Source organism: Sciurus carolinensis, chromosome 19, assembly GCF_902686445.1.
Source record: "Sciurus carolinensis chromosome 19, mSciCar1.2, whole genome shotgun sequence".
Classification (NCBI taxonomy): Eukaryota; Metazoa; Chordata; class Mammalia; order Rodentia; family Sciuridae; genus Sciurus; species Sciurus carolinensis.
The window spans coordinates 21,371,256-21,393,064 of record NC_062231.1 but is presented as its reverse complement, the minus strand read 5'-3'; the positions used below and the strand labels follow the sequence as shown (position 1 = coordinate 21,393,064).

Below are 21,809 nucleotides of genomic sequence, written 5' to 3'. Positions count from 1 at the left end.
CCTGTCATGTACAACTAATTAGAACAAATTTTTAAAAAATTTTTAAATAAAAAATAAAAATCATAAATAAAGTAAGGGGAATTATGCCAAAATGAGAACAGAGGTTTGATCTGGGTAAGTTTTTATTTTGGGGGGCGGGGGTTCATTCCTTTGAATGTTGCTGAATTTCTAAATTCCCTATACAAAAACACAGTTTTTTAAATTTATTTTTATTTTTTAACAATAACAGCAACAACCTCCAGAGGGCAAAAAAAAAGAAGCCCAAGCAGCTTCAAATTTGCTGGATGGAATTTGCTGCTTGTGTTCAGGGGCAATGCAGCCCTCTAGTGACCAAGAAAAGTCAGGACAGCCTTTTTACAATCGGGCTGCAGAGACCTAACCTCAGAGGGCCCCAGAGGAGAGCCATCACTTGGGCAAGATTCACATAATGAACAGCTTCATCTCTTCATATTAAAAATGACCAGGTCCTGGCCCAAAGCGGGGCTGCTCAGGTGGCTGGGGTTGCTGGGTCGCAGCCGAAGCCAAAAGGAAGCACGGCTGCTCCCGCCCTGCTCTGGGATGCTGCCTTGGATTCCCATGCTCCCCCTTGTTTTCCCTCCCAGATCCCACGAGGGTGATGGTCCCCCCTTCCAGTATGGACGTCACGGTTGGAGAGAGCATCGTCTTGCCGTGCCAGGTGACCCACGATCACTCCCTGGACATCGTGTTCACGTGGTCCTTTAACGGACACCTGATAGACTTCGACAGAGACGGGGACCACTTTGAAAGAGTCGGAGGGGTAAGTATTAACGTCATCCTAGCCGCGGGGAAGAGTGTGTGACTGGACTTTTCTGAATCGGACTCACGCCCACCGGCTTAGACTAACTGGAAAAAGAAGGTGACGTTACAGTTTTGTAATTTTGCTTGAGCACCTCATTTCACAAGCCTCTTGGTTAACTCCTGCCTCCCTTTGCATGATTAATGAGGCCCCACTTAGGGAGGCTCCCTCTTTGGCAGGGCTGCTGCCCAATCTGCACAGCCATCCTCGGGCTGGTTATTCATTCCTGTGTGTGAATGAGAAAACGGAATTTCACGGGACTTGTATGAAGTGACTTTCTTCCCCAGCTCCTGGATTGCTACATTCAGCTTTAAACGTCAAAGCCCCACGCTCAGGACCCCATACCATACACTATACCACAGACCTGATTAAGGCAAGACCTTAAGAATAGTCACCTTATGTCTTTAGGCTGGTCATTGTCCACCCCTTGGCTTTTGGAGAAGACTCAGCATTGCAAAGTTAGGATTTACTTTCTTGATTCTAAAACTCTGGTGAGACTATTTATCATTTTCAGATCATTTGAATCCAAGTGCTTGATTTTTGAGATGCCTTACTTTTCATGGTGCATATTATCATTAAATGTATAACAAGGAAAGGTTAAATCTAGAAACAATTGGCAGCTTGTGTCGATCAGAATCGTTCCTGACCTGAACACCGTGGTGTGCACATATAATCCCAGCCCCTCGGGAGGCTGAGGCAGGAAGATGACCGGTTCAAGGCCGGCCTCATCAATTTAACAAGACCCTCTTTCAAAATTAAAAATCAAAAGGGCTGGGGATGTGGCTCAGTGGTAAAGGACCCCTGGGTTCAATCCTTAGGATCAAACACACAAACAAAAATGTCATTCTCGAAAAAATGTTCTCTGCCCTAACCCAGCCCTGCATTCCTACTGGTAATAAAGATTCATTCTGGCCGCTGTCCTTTTGGAGACACCCAGCCAAAATATAGCAGGATATAAAAATGGGGCTAGGATGTGAAAAGCCCTGCCCACCCTCTGCATTGCAGACAGAATCTGATTTACCCAGCTCATCTTACCTGCCCTCGGTTGAGTATAAATGGCCTAAACGTGCATGATCTGATGGAGCCCCTTTTCCACCCGACTTCAGTGCTAGATCTGTTCACGACATGCACGCTGACTTTCTCAAATGAATCTGAGTTACAGAATTCCACAGAACAATTTGAATGATTATTTTTTTTTCTCTTCTTCATGCATAGTATGGCCAATGTGAACCATTCTGGACCTGTTTCACGTAGTTCAGCCGAATAACTGGCTAAGTGACAGATCGTCAACTACTTCATGAGGGCACTGAAGATATTAAATACCTGGAGGTCTAAACACAAGTGCATATCGCTGTGCCTACCTCAAAAGGAGGACTGGGTAGATTTCGATGCTTGTGTTACGTGGAGGAAGTCTAACATCGGTTATAATAACAGGAAATGCAAGTCAAGAAAATTCTCCATCTATTAAGGAGAATAGTTGCTTTTACATTCAAACCAATTTCTTGGGCAAGAGAAATAGTTAAAAAAGAATGAAAAGACTGGAGAATGGCTGTCAGTCACTTGCCTTTGGGAAATGTCTCTCTCCTCTGTGAAACCAGTACTATCAGCAACCAATTATTGCTAAGAAGGAAGTATAAAATTAAATGCACGTGGAGTCACGCCCCTGATAGCGAGGTCCACGCGCATTGGCCAGCAAGCTCTGCACTGTTCCTTGCGTTAGGACTTGACAGTACAAGAAGTGAGTCTCCTGCCACTCCAAATCCAAGCCCATTTCAGTTTCTGCTTCCTGTGTCGGCATGGTAGAAATGATGCTTGCTTGCATCAGCCGATTGAGGTTTTAGAAAAGTTATCACATCACCTTCTGACACCTTCCAGGGCTCTGTCAGGAATAGAACCCCAGATGGGGGTAGAGGGATCAGATGGCACTACTCTCTCCTCTTGGGTAAGAGCATCAACACAGATCTCACGTAACAGTTTGGTCTGGATATTTCCAAGGGAAAGTCCCTTTCTATGAGGTTCTTCCTTCAATCTTATTTTCTTTTTAATTTGTTTCATTTTAAAGATACAAATCCAGTCAAAATCTGAGAATTACTAGAATGCATTTTAAATCACAAAATCGGGATAGCATATGGTAGGTTGCCATGCCCTGAAATAGGCCACAGGGAGTCTCTTTGACAAGTCCCTGGTGAAGAAAGCGAATCACGAAGACAGTGTAGGTAATTCCTTACCACCCATGTGGGTTCCATCCTGAAATCAATATGGCTTCCACATTCCCTGCATGCATCTGCCTGGGAGGCTGGTTACTTACTTAAACCTCTATTGCAAGTCCCCATGTTGCATTTCCCCAGGCAAAATATCTTAGGTAAAGAACGTTAATAATAATACTGGGCTGGGGAGATAGCTCAATTGGTAGAGTGCTTGTTTCACAAGCCCAAGGCCCTGAGTTCAATTCCCACCAATGCAAAAAAAAAAATAATAATAATAATAATACTGATGATGGTGGTGGTAATGATAATCCCTTCTATTTGCCTAATCATTTATCAAACACCTTATATATTAGCTCCCAAAACCCCACAGAATCCCTATGAAATAAGTTAGCATGTATTAGCTCATGTTACTGAGTGATGATAAGGCATGATCAGTGAATATGGAAAACTGGATGAAAATCCTGTTATAAGTAACAGACTTTCAGATTTAAAAAAAATAAATAAATCAATCATAGTTCTTCTTGAGTTAGATTTAAGGTCTTTGGCATGATTGTTTCAGAAAGAAAATTGATCATGACCATCCATAATACCAGTTTAAATTTACTCTGTGCTTCACAGTCTGTAAAAGGATTTTGTGTAGCTGTACAATCTGATTTGATTCTCACAGCATAGCATGGTGGGCAAGGCGTCCTTCTTTCAAAGGTCAATAAACTAAGGCCCAGAGAGATTAAGAGACTTAGATGAAATCACACAGCAGGGATTAGCCCAAGACAACTCAGTATCAAAACTCAAACTGCTTCACTGTGGGCTTTGGCCTGTCTTCTAATCCCACTGACAGTATTTGACTGTTCTCTTACATTGTCCTGGGTAAATATGAAACCCGGGACATGCTGATTCCCAATGAAAATAAGATCTTTCTGGAGGGTAGTATAGCATTATTTTTAAAAATTTTTTATTTTAAATATATATATATATTTTTAGTTGCCAATGGATCTTTTATTTTATTTATTTATATGTGGTACTTAGTATCAAACCCAGGGCCTCACACATGCCAGGCAAGTGATCTACCACTGAGACACAACTCAAATGAGGACTGTGACTGATTGTATAGGTTCCAATCTGGCCCTGATTTTTAGTAGTTATGTGAGGCCTAGTCACCTCACCTCTTTGTACTAGACTTTCCTCGTCTGTGAAATAAGGATAACAAGAGCACCTGACTCTCAGGACATGTATTTAGTGAGTTAATAGAAGTACAGCACTTGACAAGTACCCGCCATATGCAAAATACCATTAAGTACCACCATGAGAGTTGCCATTGGAAGAGAAGCAACTTCCGGGTCCATGACCACTTTCCATTCTGGAGTTTGGAATGGGAAAACTCGGGAGAGCAAATACACCATAAATTATCTTGCTCTTCTTTGGGAGTTTACAAAGAGGCAGAGTGTCCCTAATCTGGCCTGTGGTGTGGTCCCATGCTTGAGCAGATGTTCATCAGGCTGTTGATTAAGAGGGCTAAGAAACCAAACTCCAAAGCACAGCAGAGTTCTCCATTTAAATGCTACCTTTGTGATAGCCTGAGGAGGGATCTCTCATATTTATTAAAAGTACTGGGCTGTTGCATCCTGTAGAAATATTTCTGGGGCACAGAGACATCTATACCGGGGATGTAATTAGTCCTATTCATCTGCTAATCAAACATGCATTTGGCATTTGGAAAACAAATTAGCACCGTTCCACACTAGGTGGTGGGAGATTTCCTTGGGGAGTCTGGTCTTCATAATCCTCTAATTCAAACCTGGGAGCAATCAACATGCTGGCTTCAGGACAAGTCTGTGCAGGAAATCACCGAAGCCTCCAAATGCGGACTTGCTTCTCCTTTCCAAATGTAGAGTTCCAAAGTGTTGGAATGCCAGCGCGGGCTCCAGGCTGCGACATGTCTGAGAAACCCACAGGACTTGATCAAGAGCCACCTTATGTAAACTGCAGTGCTTTCCTGGCGCAGACTGCTCCAGAGACTCAAGTGGCCAGCCACCCAGGTCTCTGGAAGGCTCCTTCCGAAGGCGGGCTCACGCCTTTAAACGGGCCCTGGCCTCTGTTGCGAATGTTTTCATCAGCCAGTGTAAAATAAATCCATTAGTCACAGTGCCCTTCATGTGATCATGATATTTAGAGCTCATTAAAAAGTAATTGTAGCCACTTTCCCCTACTTTATCAGCAGGATTCAGCTGGAGATTTGATGATCCGAAACATCCAACTGAAGCATGCTGGGAAATACATCTGCATGGTCCAGACAAGTGTGGACAAGCTCTCTGCCACTGCAGACCTGATCGTAAGAGGTATTGGATTTTTTTTTTTTTTCTTCCTTTTTTGTCCTTAAAACATTTTTTGTGATATCGACTCTGGCACAGAGTTCTAAAATCTCAGTGTTTAGAAGTATGGGTGGGCGGGGGGAAGACATGAGCTAAACATTGGGGTTTACCATGGTTACCAGTCCACAGAAGGTTTTCGGCTTTGTGTTCCTCATGGAGAAGTGTCAGAAAGCACAATGAGCAAGCCCAGGTCCTTCATACTAAAAGCAACTCCTGCAAATACCCTAATTAGGGCAGCTGGGGTCCATGTGATTTGCTAAAATAACTTCAAATCAACCCAAGCAAATAGTTTCAAACGGGATCCACCTGTGCTTTCTGGGTCTCATCTGGCTAAACCACAATGTTCTGGGCTACTGTTCTAAGAGGCGCTTAAAGAAAGTGTATCATCAGACTGCTACCAGATTCATTTTTTTCATGTAAAACTAATTGAGTTTAAAAAAAAAAATATATATATATATATATGACTTTGGGGGGTGGCAGGAAACACCCCCTTTGATTGCCTGAGATGTAGTCAATAAGCTGAGGTTGATATAAAAAGCTAGGCTCTCTTGAATGTTTCTGTGTTTGCTGTAACTTGGACTTTTAAGCTAAGCTATGCCAATGGAACACATTCCAAGTTTCACTGAGTGAATTTCTAAGCAATACTTTAAAATAAAAGTTAAAATATTAGTGAGCCAGTGTAGGTACCAGAATCATACCCGTGCATGCTCAGGGGTTTTCTAAAGTATTAAAAATGAAATCTGGGTCAGGTGCGTAGCTCGGTGGTAGGACACTTACCTAGCATGCGTGACGCTCTGGGTTGGATCCCCAGCACCACAAAAAATTAAATAAAGAAAATAAAAACAAAGATGAAGCCAACCCAGGGAATGAAAATAATATCTTGGCTTATCACTCCTTCATCAGAATTCTTAACGGTTGGTGTTGAGCCATCTTTAGCCAGCTGGCTGAGCCCATGGCAGAGTTTGAGAGTAAGGAAATAAAGATCCAGGGTATCAGAATTGTTGGCAAGGTGAGCCAGGAAACAAGGCATGATGGGAAACACCAGGAGCTATATGCTATATCCTCTAGGCAGAATGTGAAGGGGGCGATGTGTGGGAACTAGCACCTTAACTAGATTGTCAAGATAGGTTAAAGAAAAATAGCATTTATTTCATGTATGCTTTGGTTACCTTTAAATTGCCTTAAAAAAAATCATTCATGTTGCAGATAAGAGAAAAAACTTATAACCTGGTAGATCTGCCCACGGAATAACTTAACAGAAACATGTTTAATTCCACTTAAAAAAATACACCAGACTCGGTCTACTCTCTCCTTAGGGACAAAAGAATTCTATTGCTGGAAATTTATCCTCTATTTAATTAGGATAATGTTCAGATCAGCAGTTTAAACACCAATAAATTAGGCTAATAAATATTTAAATCAGTAATACTTGAAGTTCTTAAATGATATTGTATACCTCATTTCACAGAAAATAACATCAAATACCAAGAGGAATTTGCAAAGGCAGCCTAAAAGAAAATCTAGTCTAATCAGTTAATAAGGCCAATAAATTAATATGCCATTTAAAACCATAATCTTTCATTTCATCTTCTCCTGCTCTGTCCTTGCAGATTTCCTGCACATTACAGGAGAGAGACGGTGGCCCGTAAGAGATTTGCAGGTTTGAATCTAGTGTGACTTTGAGTCTGAGGCTGGCTCTCAGTTCTCTGCTGCCTGCTCTACTCAGTCTATAGCAGCAGCTAGAAAGGCCACCCCCGAGCAAGAAGTGGACACCAGACTCCAACCAGCAGTCCTTATGCTGTTGTTTGTCACAAAAGCTTCTATGCACCCCGGGCCCTGTTATCATTTTGCTCAAAGGACAAACATTTGCACATTTCATCATTTTGAAAGAGGGACCCAACTTCCCTAAAACAAAGTTAGCAAACCGTCCTTAAGGTCATGATACATCACCACCCATGCTGGTGGGGGTGGGTGGCAGGAAGATAAAGGAGAATCAACAAAGCCACCAAAGTACCATCTTCTCTCTGAAGGTCAAATTCATGGGACCCCTTCATTTCCTACTTACACAGGGTGGCCAGTGGTGGTCTCAGATACTTCCTGTCAGTGGCAATTTCTGAGAAAGTGTGGAGGGAACCCATTTCCATTTGCAATACCTAGATTCTGAAGGCCATCGAGGTAGAACCCATAAAGAAAGAAAGGATCAAAGTGCTGGGATAAGAAAGAGAGTGAGGAAGGAAAGAAGGAAGGAAGAAGAAAGAAAGGAAGTATTATAGTCAGCTTTTTCATTGCTCTGACCAAGAGACCTGAGCAGAACAACTTAGGGAAGAAAAGTTTATTTTAGTGCCTGGTTTCAGGGGTCTCACACCATAGATGGCTGACTCCATTGCTCTGCGCCTGAGGTGAGGCAGAACATCATGGCGGCAGGGAGTGGAGGTGGAAAGCAGCTCAGGACATGGCGACCAGGAAGCAGAGAGGGAGAGAACTCCAGTCACCAGGGACAGAATCTAAACTCCAAAGGCACACCCCCATGACCCACCTCCTCCATTCACACCCCACCTGCCCACAGTTACCACCCAGTGAACCCATGTCAGTGGATTAACCCACTGATTAGGTTACATTTCTCCTCATCTAATCATCTCACCTCAAAATATACTTTCACTGTCTTACCTGTAAGCTTTGGGGAGACACCTCATATCTCAACCATCACAGAAAGAAAGGAAGGAAGAGAAGTGGTAAAGGAGAGAGAGGCAGAAGAGCGTATCGTTTCCTGGATTTACTGGTTAATAAGAGTTCCAAAGACCAAAGGTTTTCTCAGCCCCCTCTGAGTGTGGCATTAGATTGACGTGCTGGACATGTCACTGTGGAAAATTAATCAGTTTCAGGGCAGAGATTTCCAGACTTCTCCCTCAAGAGTTAGAAGGAGATAAATTTCATCCCACCTGTGGATCTGTAAAGATGGTGCATTTTAAAGGCAAAGATTATGTAGGGCACCCGCTAGTGAATCCCTGAGCAAAGTCTGACTAGAGGAAATGACTGCTAGCTTTTCACCACTCTGGGGGTCTCTTCTTTTTCCCTGTCCCTGGGACGTAGCCCAGTGGTATTTGGGGTGCATATGAATGCTCTCCTGGAGATTAGCAAACCTCTCCTAGGAAGGAGATGTGTCATCCTGTCCCCTTGCACAGTCACCTCCTCTCCCGAGGTGCTCAGCTGTGTCTTATTCCCAATGCATTGAACCGCCTGGGCAGGAATTTCCATGTTGGAAACCAGGATGAATTGGGTTGGATCTTCGCTCCGGCCCTGTCGCTATGTCGCCTTGGCCTGCCAGTGGGTTTCCATGCCTCTCTTTCTTTGTCATTCCCAAGTTTCGATTGGAGTCTGATTTCCTCCCCTTTCCGTGGCTGAAGTTCACAGACAGAAACAAGGAACGTTGGGAGGATCCATAGAAAATCTAGGGAGGCCTGGCAGAAAGAACCGTGAGGGTCTTTACACACTAGGCCGGTTCTGAAATCGCTTTGAAGAACGGAGAGCCTGCGGCTCTGCAGCTGCTGGTCCTTTCCACAGCTGCCTTGCACCCCAGTACTGGGGACCCAGGAAGGAGCGAGGGTGTGAGTCATCACCGGGGCAGAAGAATTTACAGAGCAACACCGTCACCCCCAAAGTTTTAAAGCTATTTCCTCCTACATCCCCAGTGACAGAAACGAGGTTTCCAGCAGAGTATAATCACGAAATTGGGAACAGTAGCTATCTTTTGTCACCACTGTGTCCCCAGATAACAGTGCCTGACCCAGAGGAGGAACCAGCAGTTACCTGAGGGATGGGAAATGAACCTGAACCCTCAGGTGCCCCGAGGTTCTCTCTAAACATCAAAGCAAATATCCTCTTGGAATGCTTTGTTCACTTAGCGGCTTTTCTTATTATTCTGAGGGCCCCGGAAGCCAGGGACACGTCTCCTTTACCTGTATAGATGCAGAGCCCGGTAAGTTCCCAAGCCCTAGCAGGTGTCCAAGTGAAGAGTCAGGGAGCAAAGGAACCAGGGGTCACTGGCTGGATCATTGGCACATGCTGGTCCAACCCGGAGGGTCTCCTTCTTCCCCAGGTCCTCCAGGTCCCCCGGAGGCTGTGACCATAGACGAAATCACGGACACCACGGCTCAGCTCTCCTGGAGACCCGGGCCCGACAACCACAGCCCAATCACCATGTACGTCATTCAAGCCAGGACTCCTTTCTCCGTGGGCTGGCAAGCAGTTAGCACAGGTACCATGTTGGAGGCTGGGTGCTGGTGTCTCCCGGGGACTCCCAGAGCTCAGCATGACCGACAGCGAGCTGGGGCAGAAGCCAAGGGACAGCTCACAAATGACTCACTGTGGCTGGGTCTCCCAGACCTCAGCCAACTGTGCTGCCATTTACTTAATAGTTTTCTTTATGTCAATCATATTTGTTGTCTGGTTTGGGGAGTGTTTTGTTGTTTGGGTTTTATTGTTTTGGGGTTTTTTTGGCTTCTCTTAAGCAATAGTATCTGTGAAATAACAGTTCCATTTGTACATTTTTTTCCTCCATACATTTAAAACTAATTATAGAAACAAATTGCATGCACCTGTGTCTTACCTAAAATCACCCTTGAACCACTGTGGATTGTTAGGAAGCCGTGGGCTACACCAGCCTTTTTATTTTTTTACTTTTTCCTTTGATATCAGAATAGAACCCAGGGACACCTAACCACTGAGCCACATCCCCGGCCCTTTTCTCATATTTTATTTTGAGACAGTCTCAAAATAGGGCCTCACTCACGAGCCAGCCTTTAACCCAGTCTGTGTAAAGTTCACGTCCCACCATCCCAACAGCAGTATCTCCAGGACTCTCAGAGCCTTTTCACTGGCTGCCTCTCCGTTCAGACGGATCAATTTGGTGATGAAGGGGGTGTGACATTTTTAAAATCGATTTACAAATTTTAGTGCCAATATTTTTTTCCAAACCATCTATAGCAGCAGCAATGTCTTTATCCTATTTTTTTTTTTTTTTTAATAATCACAACAGGCTCCCTGTATTTTTAAAAGTGTCATGTTCATTTTCTCTTTGGGGTCCTGATTCTTACAGCATTCCCACCTCCATCAGTATCCCCTTTTGAAATTTAGATTTCATTTGAGCAGAAAGTTGGGTCAACAGGTAGTTCCTGAAAGCCGGCCACACATTGCTGTGGTCCCCAAGGGCTGCCTGTGTGGCCTCTATGTTTTAACATACCCATGGAGCCGGGGTGGGGGACCCAATTTCATGCAATTTCTGTAAACTGTGCTGATTTTAACAACACCGATTTTTTAATTTTAGCTTAATCGAATCTCAGAAACAGGCTTCAGGGGTAACACTGAGTTTCTGTTGAGTCACGGGAGTGTTTTGGAAAGAAAGATGAGAAACATCTGGAAGTTAGGCAGTGATTCTAGTCTTGACTGCTAATTGGCTGATCTCTATACAGCTTCTGTTAAATGGGCTCAGTAAGAATTAAGAACAGGCATAATAAATTTACCTTCCTCGTTGGATAGTTGGGAGAATTAAAGGTTGACTATACAGCCTGTGCCGGAAAACTGATCAGGTGATTATAGTAATGATCACAATCAGGTAGCTTCAGGCCTGGAGGGCTTTGTATATTTTTATGATGCCATCTGCTGCTGTCTGATTTTTTTAAATTAGTTCTAATTAGTGATACATGACAGCAGAATGCATTTTGACTCATTGTACACAAATGGAGCATAACTTTTCATTTCTCTGGTTGTATACCATGTAGAGTCACACATTCACACAATCATACACGTACCTGGGGTAATAATGTCCATCTCATTCCACCATCTTTCTGACCTCCATACCCTCTTCCCTCCTCTCCCTCCCCTCTGCCCTACCCAGAGTTCCTCCATTCTTCCCTTGCCCGCCACTTATTATGGATCAGCACCCACTTATCAGAGAAAACATTTGGCCTTTGGTTTTTGGGGATTGGCTTACTTCACTCAGCATGATATTCTCCAACTCCATCCATTTACCTGCAAAATGCCATAATTTTATCCTCCTTTAAGGTTGAGTAATATTCCACTGGGTATACATACCACATTTTTAAAATCCATTTATCTGATGAAGGGCACCTATGATGGTTCCACAGTTCCACAGTTTAGCTACTGTGAATTGAGCAGCTATGAACATTGATGTGACTGTATCTCTGTAGTATGCTGATTTTAAGTCCTTTGGGTATAGGCCAAGGAGTGGGATAGCTGGGTCAAATGGTGGTTCCATTCCAGGTTTTCTGAGGAATCTCCATACTGGTTTCCATGGTGGTTGCACCAATTTGCACTCCTATCAGCAATGTATAAGTGTATCTTTCCCTCAACATCCTCACCAACACTTATTGTTACTTGTGTTCTTGATACTTGCCATCCTGACTGGAGTGAGATGAAATCTTAGAGTAGTTCTGATTTGTGTTTCTCTAGTTGCTGGTATCTGATCAGACTAAATTAGTTTAACAGCTCTGGGATTACTTCCTCTAACAGCAGTTTGTGCAGCTACCATCTGACCACCTACCATACCCTGAAGGGGATGATGGTGATGGCGATGATGGTGATGATGGATGGGTGGATGGTTGGATGGATGGGTGGGTGGATGGATGGGTGGATGGATGGTTGGATGGATGAATGGTTGGATGGATAGGCGGATGGATGGTTGCATAGATGGGTGGATGGGTGGATGGGTGGTTGGATGGATGGGTGGGTGGGTGGATGGGTGGGTGGATGGTGGGTGGATGGATGGTTGTATAGATGGGTGGGTGGGTGGGTGGATGGACGGGTGGATGGATGGGTAGATGAATGGGTGGATGGTGAGTAGATGGATGGGTGGATGGTGGGTGGATGGCGGATGGATGGATGGGTGGATGGTGAGTAGATGGATGGGTGGATGGTGGGTAGATGGACGGGTGGATAGTGGGTGGATGGACGGGTGGATGGATGGGTGGGTAGACGGATGGGTGGATGGTGGGTGGGTGGACGGTGGGTAGATGGGTGGTTGGATGGGTGGATGGGTGGATGGGTAGATGGTGGGTAGATGGACGGGTAGATGAACGGGTGGATGGATGGATGGGTAGATGGATGGGTGGATGGTGGGTGGATAGATAGGTGGATGGTGGGTGGATGGGTGGATGGATGGGTAGGTAGATGGATGGGTGGATGGTGGGTGGATGGATGGATGGATGGTGGGTAGATGAGCAGGTGGATGGATGGATGGGTAGATGGATGGGTGGATGGTGGGTGGATAGATAGGTGGATGGTGGGTGGATGGGTGGATGGATGGGTGGGTAGATGGATGGGTGGGTAGATGGATGGGTAGATGGTGGGTGGATGGGTGGTTGGATGGGTGGATGGATGTTCCTATCTTCCCCACATGGTGTCTGCATTTGTTTTCTAGGAATCCTATGAAACGTTCTCATCTTTTGATGTCTTTCAGTCCCAGAACTCATTGATGGGAAGACGTTCACAGCAACAGTGGTGGGTTTGAACCCTTGGGTGGAGTATGAATTCCGCACCGTCGCAGCCAATGTGATTGGCATTGGGGAGCCCAGCCGGCCCTCAGAGAAACGGAGGACAGAAGAGGCCCGTGAGTAGCACCCAGGATTTATATAATCTGTTCCAGCAGCTTCCGCTCCTTGGAGAGACTTTGAACTCTGCACTGCTCTTCAGCCAGAGGAGTCTGTGTATTAGCATGATCTTCCCCTTAAATGATTCTAAGATCAGAAATCAGGCCAGCAGGAGGTGGGCTTGGCAGGCCGTGAGTTTCCATCACCAGTTGCATCTCCCACACTGGGTTCACTGGTAGAGTACGCAGAGCTTTCAGTCATCAACTCTTTGTTCATGAGCTCACAGGTCACCACGATTCCAATGGGATCATTAAAAACAAACCCCAAACCCACATTTCCAAGGATGTCATCTCACAGAAATCACTGATGGAAAAAAAATGTCTCCAGAAAGTTCCCCTAGAATTTTCCTAGGGTCTAAACCATCCCAGAAGCTAAGACTTAGAACATCTGAATGCAGTTTTAGCACAGGGAGAGATATCGGTTCCTCTGGGCCAGGCTTCTCCGTGTGAAGTGGTGAACCCACGTGTGTGGTCTTTGCAGAGATGAGCCAAACGATTTTTGAAGGCATAGAAATGTTCCTAAGCAAATAAGAAATCTGACCCTACTCTCAGAGCACGGAAACAAGAATCCATCTAAATCTACATCCTTGACTTTAACGGGGTCACACCCCCGACTCGCCAACTCCATACCCCAGCCTGACCTGTTTGACAGTTCTGCCTGAAGTCTGGCACTCACCTGATGATAACCCAGCTAACCTCATGCTTCCTTTGCCCCCTGCAAAATTAGAGTTGAACTAATTCCACTCAGCGATCCTGGGGAGGAAACCAGCCTGATTTCCCCTCTTTTACAGAGAAAAGTGGGGATGAAAGAGGTTAAGACGGGGAGCCACGGGGTCACCCTGTGCTCACTGCTTCCTTCAACACCCAGCTCAAAGCTCACCACCTTCCGAGAAGCCATTAGCCCGCCCCGTCCAGCAACCTGCTCTTCCAGGACCGCTCCTCTCCATTCTGTCTCTGCTCAGCCTTGTCGTGGACTTGCTTTATAAATGTTCCCCACGCGCTCTTGCCTCCAGCTGGATTGTAAGCTCTGCGTGAGCAGAGATGGCCCCCTTCCCTGTGTGTATCACCGCGTGGTTAATAAACACCTAAGCAAGCTTGGGGGCACACCTCAGTTCTTTCCTCCTCCTTGGAACCCCTGGGTCTCTGGGGAGTGGAGCTGAGCCACAGGTCAGACGTGCCCCCAAACGTGCACCTTGCTGAACAGGGAAACAGGAGACTGATAGCAATGTCCTTGGTACGGTTCACATCCCTGAGCAGATGCCAGGGCCCCTTTTCCATGCTGACTCTGGTCTTCAAAGAAGGTGTGTGTCTCCAAGCCTTTGGTGGCAGTGAGTTCCCAGATTTCCTGGTCCTCAGCTGCCATTACCAGGTGATATAACTTGTTTTCTGTCTTCTGTGCAGTTCCCGAAGTCACCCCAGCCAACGTCAGTGGTGGTGGAGGCAGCAAATCTGAATTGGTCATCACCTGGGAGGTAAATGAACCACAGGACACGAGGGCCATGTATTCGTCAGGGCCATTGTATTCTTTCCATCGTAGCTGGGAAGCCTCCTCTGTTCTGAGCAGCTAGAATCCCTTTGAGTACGAAGGCTTCTTCTCACCTAGCTCATGGGTAGCAGGGAATGCAGGTGCTTGCCCATCGATGGTGGAGGCAAGTTTTAATTTGATTCATCAAATTAAAAACAGTCAGGAAAGGGAAGACAACGCAAGTAAAAAGAGAGAAAGGAATTAAAGGAAAGGTTCAGAGAAAACCAGATTTTTCTTTTCTTCCCGAATTGCTACATGGCCAGTTGATTTAAAGCATCTGCCAGCAATAGATTCGGTGCACCGACTTGCTTGCCTGGCAATCCGTCTTGCTGCTGGATTATGAGTTTTTAAAAAAAAATAAAAAAATAAAAGAAAACAACCTGGAGGAAGGTTAGTCACCAATTTATTAAAAATTGATTTTGGAGAGAGAAGGTTGGGAGCTTCAGAAAAAGGGTCCTTTAATGTTTTTGAAAGATCCTAGACTGGGGCTGGAAAAATGAAATCGTTTCCTTGCCTCCGAGCGCCAGCAGCACAAGAAATCCCTTAGTGCCTGGGGCTGAGTTCCTCTGCTCGGAGCAGGAAGATCTTGCCTGAGCGAGAGGCGCCCGTGGCTCCCGTGGCTGATTCGCCTATTGCGCACTGGAGGGAAATCCGCATTAGACAGCCCACGCGGGAAGGGGTGGCTCTTCGGTCAACTATCGGCTTTCTTTCCCAGTCCCATTTCCAACTCTTTCAGAGTTGGGGGTGACCATCAGAGTCCAAGTGCCCACTGCAGATTTAGGTTTGGTTTGGTTTGGTTTGGTTTGTTGGTACCAGGGATTGAACTCAGGGGCATTCGACCCCTGAGCCACCTCCCCAGCCCTATTATGTATTTTATTTAGAGACAGGGTCTCCCTGAGTGGCTTAGCGCCTTGTCTTGCTGAGGCTGGCTTGGAACTCTCGATCCTCCTGCCTCAGCCTCCCGAGCCGCTGGGGTGACAGGTGGGGCCCCCACGCCCAGTTAGATTCAGTTTTTTAAGCCTGCCATCAATCTCAAATCTCCTGAATATCTGAGGTCCACTATTGACTCAGCCTAAGTTTAAATAAACCTTTGATATAATAGCATAATAATAATAAGATGGGGGAAAAGGTAGACAAAAATGTTGGTGCATGTGTGGTTTTAACTTTGGGGCCAAGCTGCGGTGATTCCTGAGGCCGCCTCCCTTCTTCCCCAGACAGTGCCTGAGGAGCTACAGAACGGCAGAGGCTTTGGGTACGTGGTGGCCTTCCGGCCCCACGGGAAAATGATCTGGATGCTGACGGTGCTGGCCTCGGCCGATGCCTCCAGATACGTGTTCAGGAACGAGAGCGTGCGCCCCTTCTCTCCGTTCGAGGTGAAGGTGGGCGTCTTCAACAACAAAGGCGAAGGCCCCTTCAGCCCCACCACGCTGGTGTACTCTGCAGAGGAAGGTACGGCGGGCGCCCCCTGGAGGCGAGGCGTTTCTTCAGTTCTCCAGCAACGTTCCTTTCAGGATGGACAGTCCACTTAGGATGCCCACAACGCACTAATCAGAGGTGTATCCGGATTTGAGAAAAGCCTGATGTGGAAAATGTGGTGCGTGCCGGGCGCGCTGGCACGGGCTTGTCAGCGCAGTGGCTCCGGAGGCTGAGGCAGGAGGATCTCCGGTTCAAAGTCAGCCTCGCAACCTTGCGAGGCCCTAAGCAATTTAGAGAGACCCTAACTCTTAAAAAAAAAAAAAAAAAAAGGACTGGGAATGTGGTTCAGTGGTTAAGCACCCCTGCATTCAATCCCTGGTACCAAAGAAATTAAAAAAGGATGTGGTTCATTATCAAAAGATCTACTATATATAAAAATGCATCCGTGGTTGGCCATTATTGATTATGTTGCTGAGGGCCCCGATTCCAAGTGCCGCTTGCCTCTTCTCTCCTTACACATATGTTATCGCTTTTTAAATTTTTTTAATCCCCTTAAGTGCATAGCAAAGTAGAAATGGGCATTTCCTGCCACTACGTCTATTTTTATAACCAGCACTACGCTTACTTATCCTCTTGCATGGTCCCCATGATCCTGGGAGCGGCTCTGTGCTTTTCTTTTTATACCAGGGATTGAACTAAGGGACACTCAACCACTGAGCCACATCCCCAGCCCAATTTTGTATTTTATTTAGAGACAGGGGCTCACTGAGTTGCTGAGTGCCTCGCTGTTGCTGAAGCTAGCCTTGGTCTCCCAATCCTCCTGTCTCAGCCTCCCAAGCCACTGGAATGACAGGCGTGTGCCACTGCACCTGGCTTCTCTTTGCTGTTTTAAAGGCGATGTTCAGAATGGGAAAGATCTGGAAGTTGAGACTTTACTTTGGAGTTGGTGAAGATGTGATAAAGTCTTTTCTCCTCAAAGAGGAACCATGTCTTAGGTTCAGCAGTTCTCCATCACCTCTGCTTGGCCTCTATCACCTCTACTTGGCCTCCATCACTTCTCCTTGGCCTCCATCACTTCTGTTTGGTCTCCATCACCTCTCCTTAGTCTCTATCACCTCTCCTTAGCCTCTATCACCTCTGCTTGGCCTCCATCACTTCTCCTTCGCCTCCATCACTTCTGTTTGGTCTCCATCACCTCTCCTTAGTCTCTATCACCTCTCCTTAGCCTCTATCACCTCTACTTGGCCTCCATCACTTCTCCTTCGCCTCCATCACTTCTGCTTGGTCTCCATCACCTCTCCTTAGTCTCTATCACCTCTCCTTAGCCTCTATCAGCTCTCCTTGGCCTCCATCACCTCTCCTTGGCCTCCATCAACTCTGTTTGGCCTCCATCACCTCTGCTGGGCCTCCATCACCTCTCTCTAGCCTCCGTCACCTCTCCTTGGCCCCCAGCTACCTCAGCCCTCCCAGACTCCTTGCATTCTCTATGCCCCAACCACATCCTTCAGTTACCCCGATGCCTCAGCTGCTCCCGTCCCCTGTCTTGCCCACCCTGTGAACTCACACTCATCCTCAAGCCCCAATTTGAATAACCACGGCCTGTCTGATTCCCCCAGCCAGCCGAGGGCAGGAAGTGCTCCCTTCCCTCCTGGTCGCCTGTTTTCATGGCCGTGGTCATGTTCGCAGTCCATGCATTCCTCTGTGATGACGCACACCCGCTCTCTTGCAAATGCTGGACCGTGGCTGTGTGTTCTCACGCGTGTCTGCTGAGGATGGGTCGTTGGAGTTCCACTTGTGTGCCTGACACCTAGTCAATGCTGAATTCATTAACGCCTAGATGGACCCTTCCATCATCATGGCTAGGTGGAGGTATCCTGGTTCAACATTTCCTGGAGGGCAGGTGCATTCCAGTGGGGGTACATAAGATGACTGTAAGGGACACCACAGGAACTTTTAAAAGTATCAAAGAGGCAAGTATTGATTTGAGTTGCATTAGGAAAATATAGAGCTATCCCATCAAACGTAAGAGTTCATGAATATCATTACTTACGACATGACTAAACTAGATTTTTCTTTCAAAAAACCATTCAAAGGAAAAAAAATCCTATACAAATGGATACAAATGAAATCTAGCAAAAATAACTGAAATTCTGGGAACAGTTGGTCCAGCTGTCCTTTGTAGCTGAGGACACAAATGACTTGGATAAACCTTGGCTAAATCTTGTCCAAGATGATAGAGATCTCAGCATGGAACTAAACTAGAGTTCAGTGCTCTGGAGTCTTAGTGAAGTCAGTTGACTCTTTTTTTTCTTTTCCTTTCCTTTCATGTTTTCATAGTCCACTGACTAGAACTACTTCCTGTGTCACGTGTTAATTAAGAAAGTTCTAACCAGGCATGGTGGCACATGCCTGTCATCCCAGGGGCTTGGGAGGCTGAGGCAGGAGGATCACAAGTTTGAGGCCAGCCTCAGCAACTTAGGAAGCCCTAAGCAACTTAGTGAGCTGCTGTCTCAAAATAAAGATAGGCTGGGATTGTGGCTCAGTGGATAAGCAGCCCTGGTCTCAATCCCCAGTACCAAAAAGAAAAAAGAAAGAAGTTCTATATTGAAGGAATTGCTAGCTATGAAAACCTTAAGCCACACTGGCTCTGGCTACTTCCGTACCACTCACCTTCAAACTGAGAACCAGAGACTTTGGCGTGATTTCACTACCACCACCACCCTGCAGAATGAGGGTGTGGCTGACATCCTTCGGGACACCTCTGTAACTCTGGATTCTTTGCACCTTAAAATGAACTCCATGTGTAGAAACTTGGGCTGATGGAGTCATAAATTTTATGTCCTTTCTCTGCAGAACCCAGCAAACCACCAGCCACCATCTTCGCCAGAAGTCTTTCTGCCACTGATATCGAAGTGTTCTGGGGCTCGCCGCTGGAGAAGGATAGAGGGCGGATAGAAGGTTATGAGGTAGGCCGAGTGTGTGCCTGGGGCCGCACCCCTCAGGGGGTCTCCAGGACCCACTGTGTTGGGAAGTGACCTCCATTTCCATTCGTAGCTCTCTGTTTTAGGGACCTGGCTTCTGGCTGACAATTCATGGAAGCACTAAATATTCAGATGGGACACTGTACTCTGTCCTTGGGATACTCTAGTGGGATGTTTTGAGACTCACTCACTTTTAAGCATTTATGAACTCAGACCTGATCTGCCCAGCATCCCTTGGGCTCTCAGCCCAAGACCAGGAAAAGGCAGGAACAACCAACAGGGGTTCTCAGTAAGACGCCAAAGACAGAAAAGGGGGCTTTCTTACTTTTGTGGGTGACGTCTCAGAACATGCAAATCTCTGAACGCTCTGCTCATGAATCGTTGTAGAAAATGAACTCTAGTGTAAGAATCTGCATTAAAATAAAAAAGATTCCCCGATAACCTTGTCGATGTCCCCCGTGTCTGATATCCGGCGTCTTTCTTTGTATCTTCTCAGGTTAAATACTGGAGACACGATGACAAGGAAGAAAATGCTAGAAAAATACGAACTGTGGGCAATCAGACCTCGACCAAAATCACCAATTTAAAGGGCAGCGCGCTGTATCACTTGGCCGTCAAGGCGTATAATTCCGCTGGGACGGGCCCCTCCAGCGCCACGGTCAATGTCACCACCAGAAAGCCACGTAAGAACCAACTCGCTCAGAAATATTTTGGGGGCTTCATCAAACCTGTCTCGGGTTCGTTCCCTTTCTCCACCTCTGATCATTTGCATACTAATTGGTATCATTATGTGGCTTCAGATTCACCTCAGTATTCTAACTGAACCTTTCAGAACACCATGCCAAATTCATTGCTCCAGAGGACAGTAAGATAAATGTTTTTCTCCTCCCTGGGAAGGGCTACTTCTTTTAGCTATAAATGTTAGGCGACCAACTGAATCCTTTTCCATTTGCAAAGCCGTATCTCGTCAGATTTCAGTGACCTTGAAGATACATATTAGTGCAATAGCCCATTAAATTGCCTGCACTCTCAAATTCCGGTGAGGAGATATTCCTCAGAATCCATTGAGATTTAATAATCTGTGACTTCGTATATCTTAATTTTCTTATAGCACCCAGCCAACCTCCCGGAAACATCATATGGAATTCATCGGACTCCAAAATTATCCTGAATTGGGATCAAGTGAAGGCCCTGGATAATGAGTCAGAAGTAAAAGGATACAAAGTGGGTAATTTCTTTTGGCAAAGGCACCTAATTCTGCTGTTAAATGGTGACAGTGTCCTTCCGTGAATCATACCATCCATGTTCTCACTTTGCCTGAGGATGCTTTCCTGGCCCCTTTAGAATCTCTGCCCCAGAGTGGTTTGGGCTAAGTTTTATAAATGTTCCCTAACAATTGATCAGGACTTAGATAATGACCTGTGTTAGTCAGTTTTTCAATACTGTAACAAACACCCAAGATAATCTGCCTATAAAGAGAAAAGGTTTATTTCGGCTCAAAGTTTTAGAGCTTTCAGTCTGTAGATAGTTGACCCTGTGGCTTTGGGGCCTGTGGCAAGGCAGCCATTGTGGTAAAGCAAGCTATCATCAGGGCAGCTGAGAAGCAGAGAGAGAGGAAGAGACCAGGGTCCCAGGGACCAGGGTCCCCCAATGATGTAAAACCTTCCATTAAGTCCCACCTCTTAAAATTTCCACCACCTCTCAATACTACCACAGGCTGAGGACCACGGCTTTAGCACGCGGACCTTTGGGAGACACTGAACGAAGCCCGAGTGCCACCTAACCGTTAGTCTCAGGCAGCACACATCAGCCATGGTTCCAGGCTGTGGGGAAAGGCTGGTTAGGGGTCCTGAAGAAGCACTCTTCAATATTTCTCACCAGCGGCTTCGTTTCTGTCTCAGTCATACCATTAAATCAAAAAGAGCAACTTCCCAATATTACTCCTGGTTACTCACTTCTGCTCATGGGTGTCTGTAGCTAGGAAACTTCATCTATTTAGAAAAACAGACGTTTTTAGAAAAGTTGTTTAAAGAAAAAAAAAAAAAAAGAAGAAGAAGAAGAAGAAGAAAATGGATGTAGCTTTGTTACCACAACCAGAAGAAGTCTTGACCAGGATACGGCTTCCTCTTGTCTCCTGATAAGCTTCCCCAAAACCAGGGGCTAAAACAACCACCGTGTACAGTTTTCGTGATTCTGAAATCCGGGCCGGGCCTGAGTGGGCACTTCCCAGGCCTGGACTGGCTAAGGTGTTCCTGGTACACTTCAGGCTTCTCTCTTTCAATGGGTGGAGAGCTAGAATCTGGCCAGGGGTCCCTGTCTGGTGAGGCCTCTCCCTGGGGGAGGCTCGGGATTCCTCAGAGTACGGCCATCTCCAGATAGTCAGACCCCTGGCGTGGTTTCTGGCTTCCAGGAGGAATAAAGGTAAAGCTGCCCAGGACTTTCAAATCTAAGACTGAAAATGGCCACCGAGAAATCCAGCTGTCAGTCAGAGGGAGGGGAACTGGACTCTACCCTTTGATGTAAGGACTAGAATCCGTGTGCAGGGAAGAGGGAATCGGGGGCAGCCCTGTTTCTAGACCAGAGGATGCACTGCGAAGACTGTGTCCGATCATCAGGCTTGGACACATTTCCTGAGGAATGAAGGAAGGAACTGAGGATACTTAGTTGGGTTAAATAAATAAATAAATAAAAATTTAAAAATCCCCAGGAGCATGATGCCCACTTCCAATATCCAAAGGGCTGTCATCAGGAATAATGAGTCTAATTGTTCCAGAAAGTTCCAAGGAAGTTTTAAACTATGGCCAATGAATGCAAACTCCATGGAGATAAAT

The 21,809-nt window shown here is 46.0% G+C and overlaps 1 protein-coding gene across 4 annotated transcripts in view; it reads left to right on the top strand.

Annotated features, from left to right (window-relative positions):
- Cntn4 (contactin 4) overlaps positions 1-21,809 on the top strand; it is a 968,730-nt gene that overhangs the window by 935,387 nt on the left and 11,534 nt on the right. For 3 of the 4 annotated variants that reach the window (XM_047534794.1, XM_047534795.1, XM_047534797.1), the window contains 9 exons: positions 603-778; positions 5,240-5,360; positions 9,490-9,648; positions 12,868-13,017; positions 14,458-14,528; positions 15,796-16,030; positions 18,851-18,963; positions 19,475-19,661; positions 20,090-20,202. In XM_047534794.1, coding sequence (XP_047390750.1) covers positions 603-778; positions 5,240-5,360; positions 9,490-9,648; positions 12,868-13,017; positions 14,458-14,528; positions 15,796-16,030; positions 18,851-18,963; positions 19,475-19,661; positions 20,090-20,202 — 1,325 coding nt within the window. The remainder of the gene's footprint in view (positions 1-602; positions 779-5,239; positions 5,361-9,489; positions 9,649-12,867; positions 13,018-14,457; positions 14,529-15,795; positions 16,031-18,850; positions 18,964-19,474; positions 19,662-20,089; positions 20,203-21,809) is intronic. The other variant, XM_047534796.1, reaches the window with a different exon arrangement.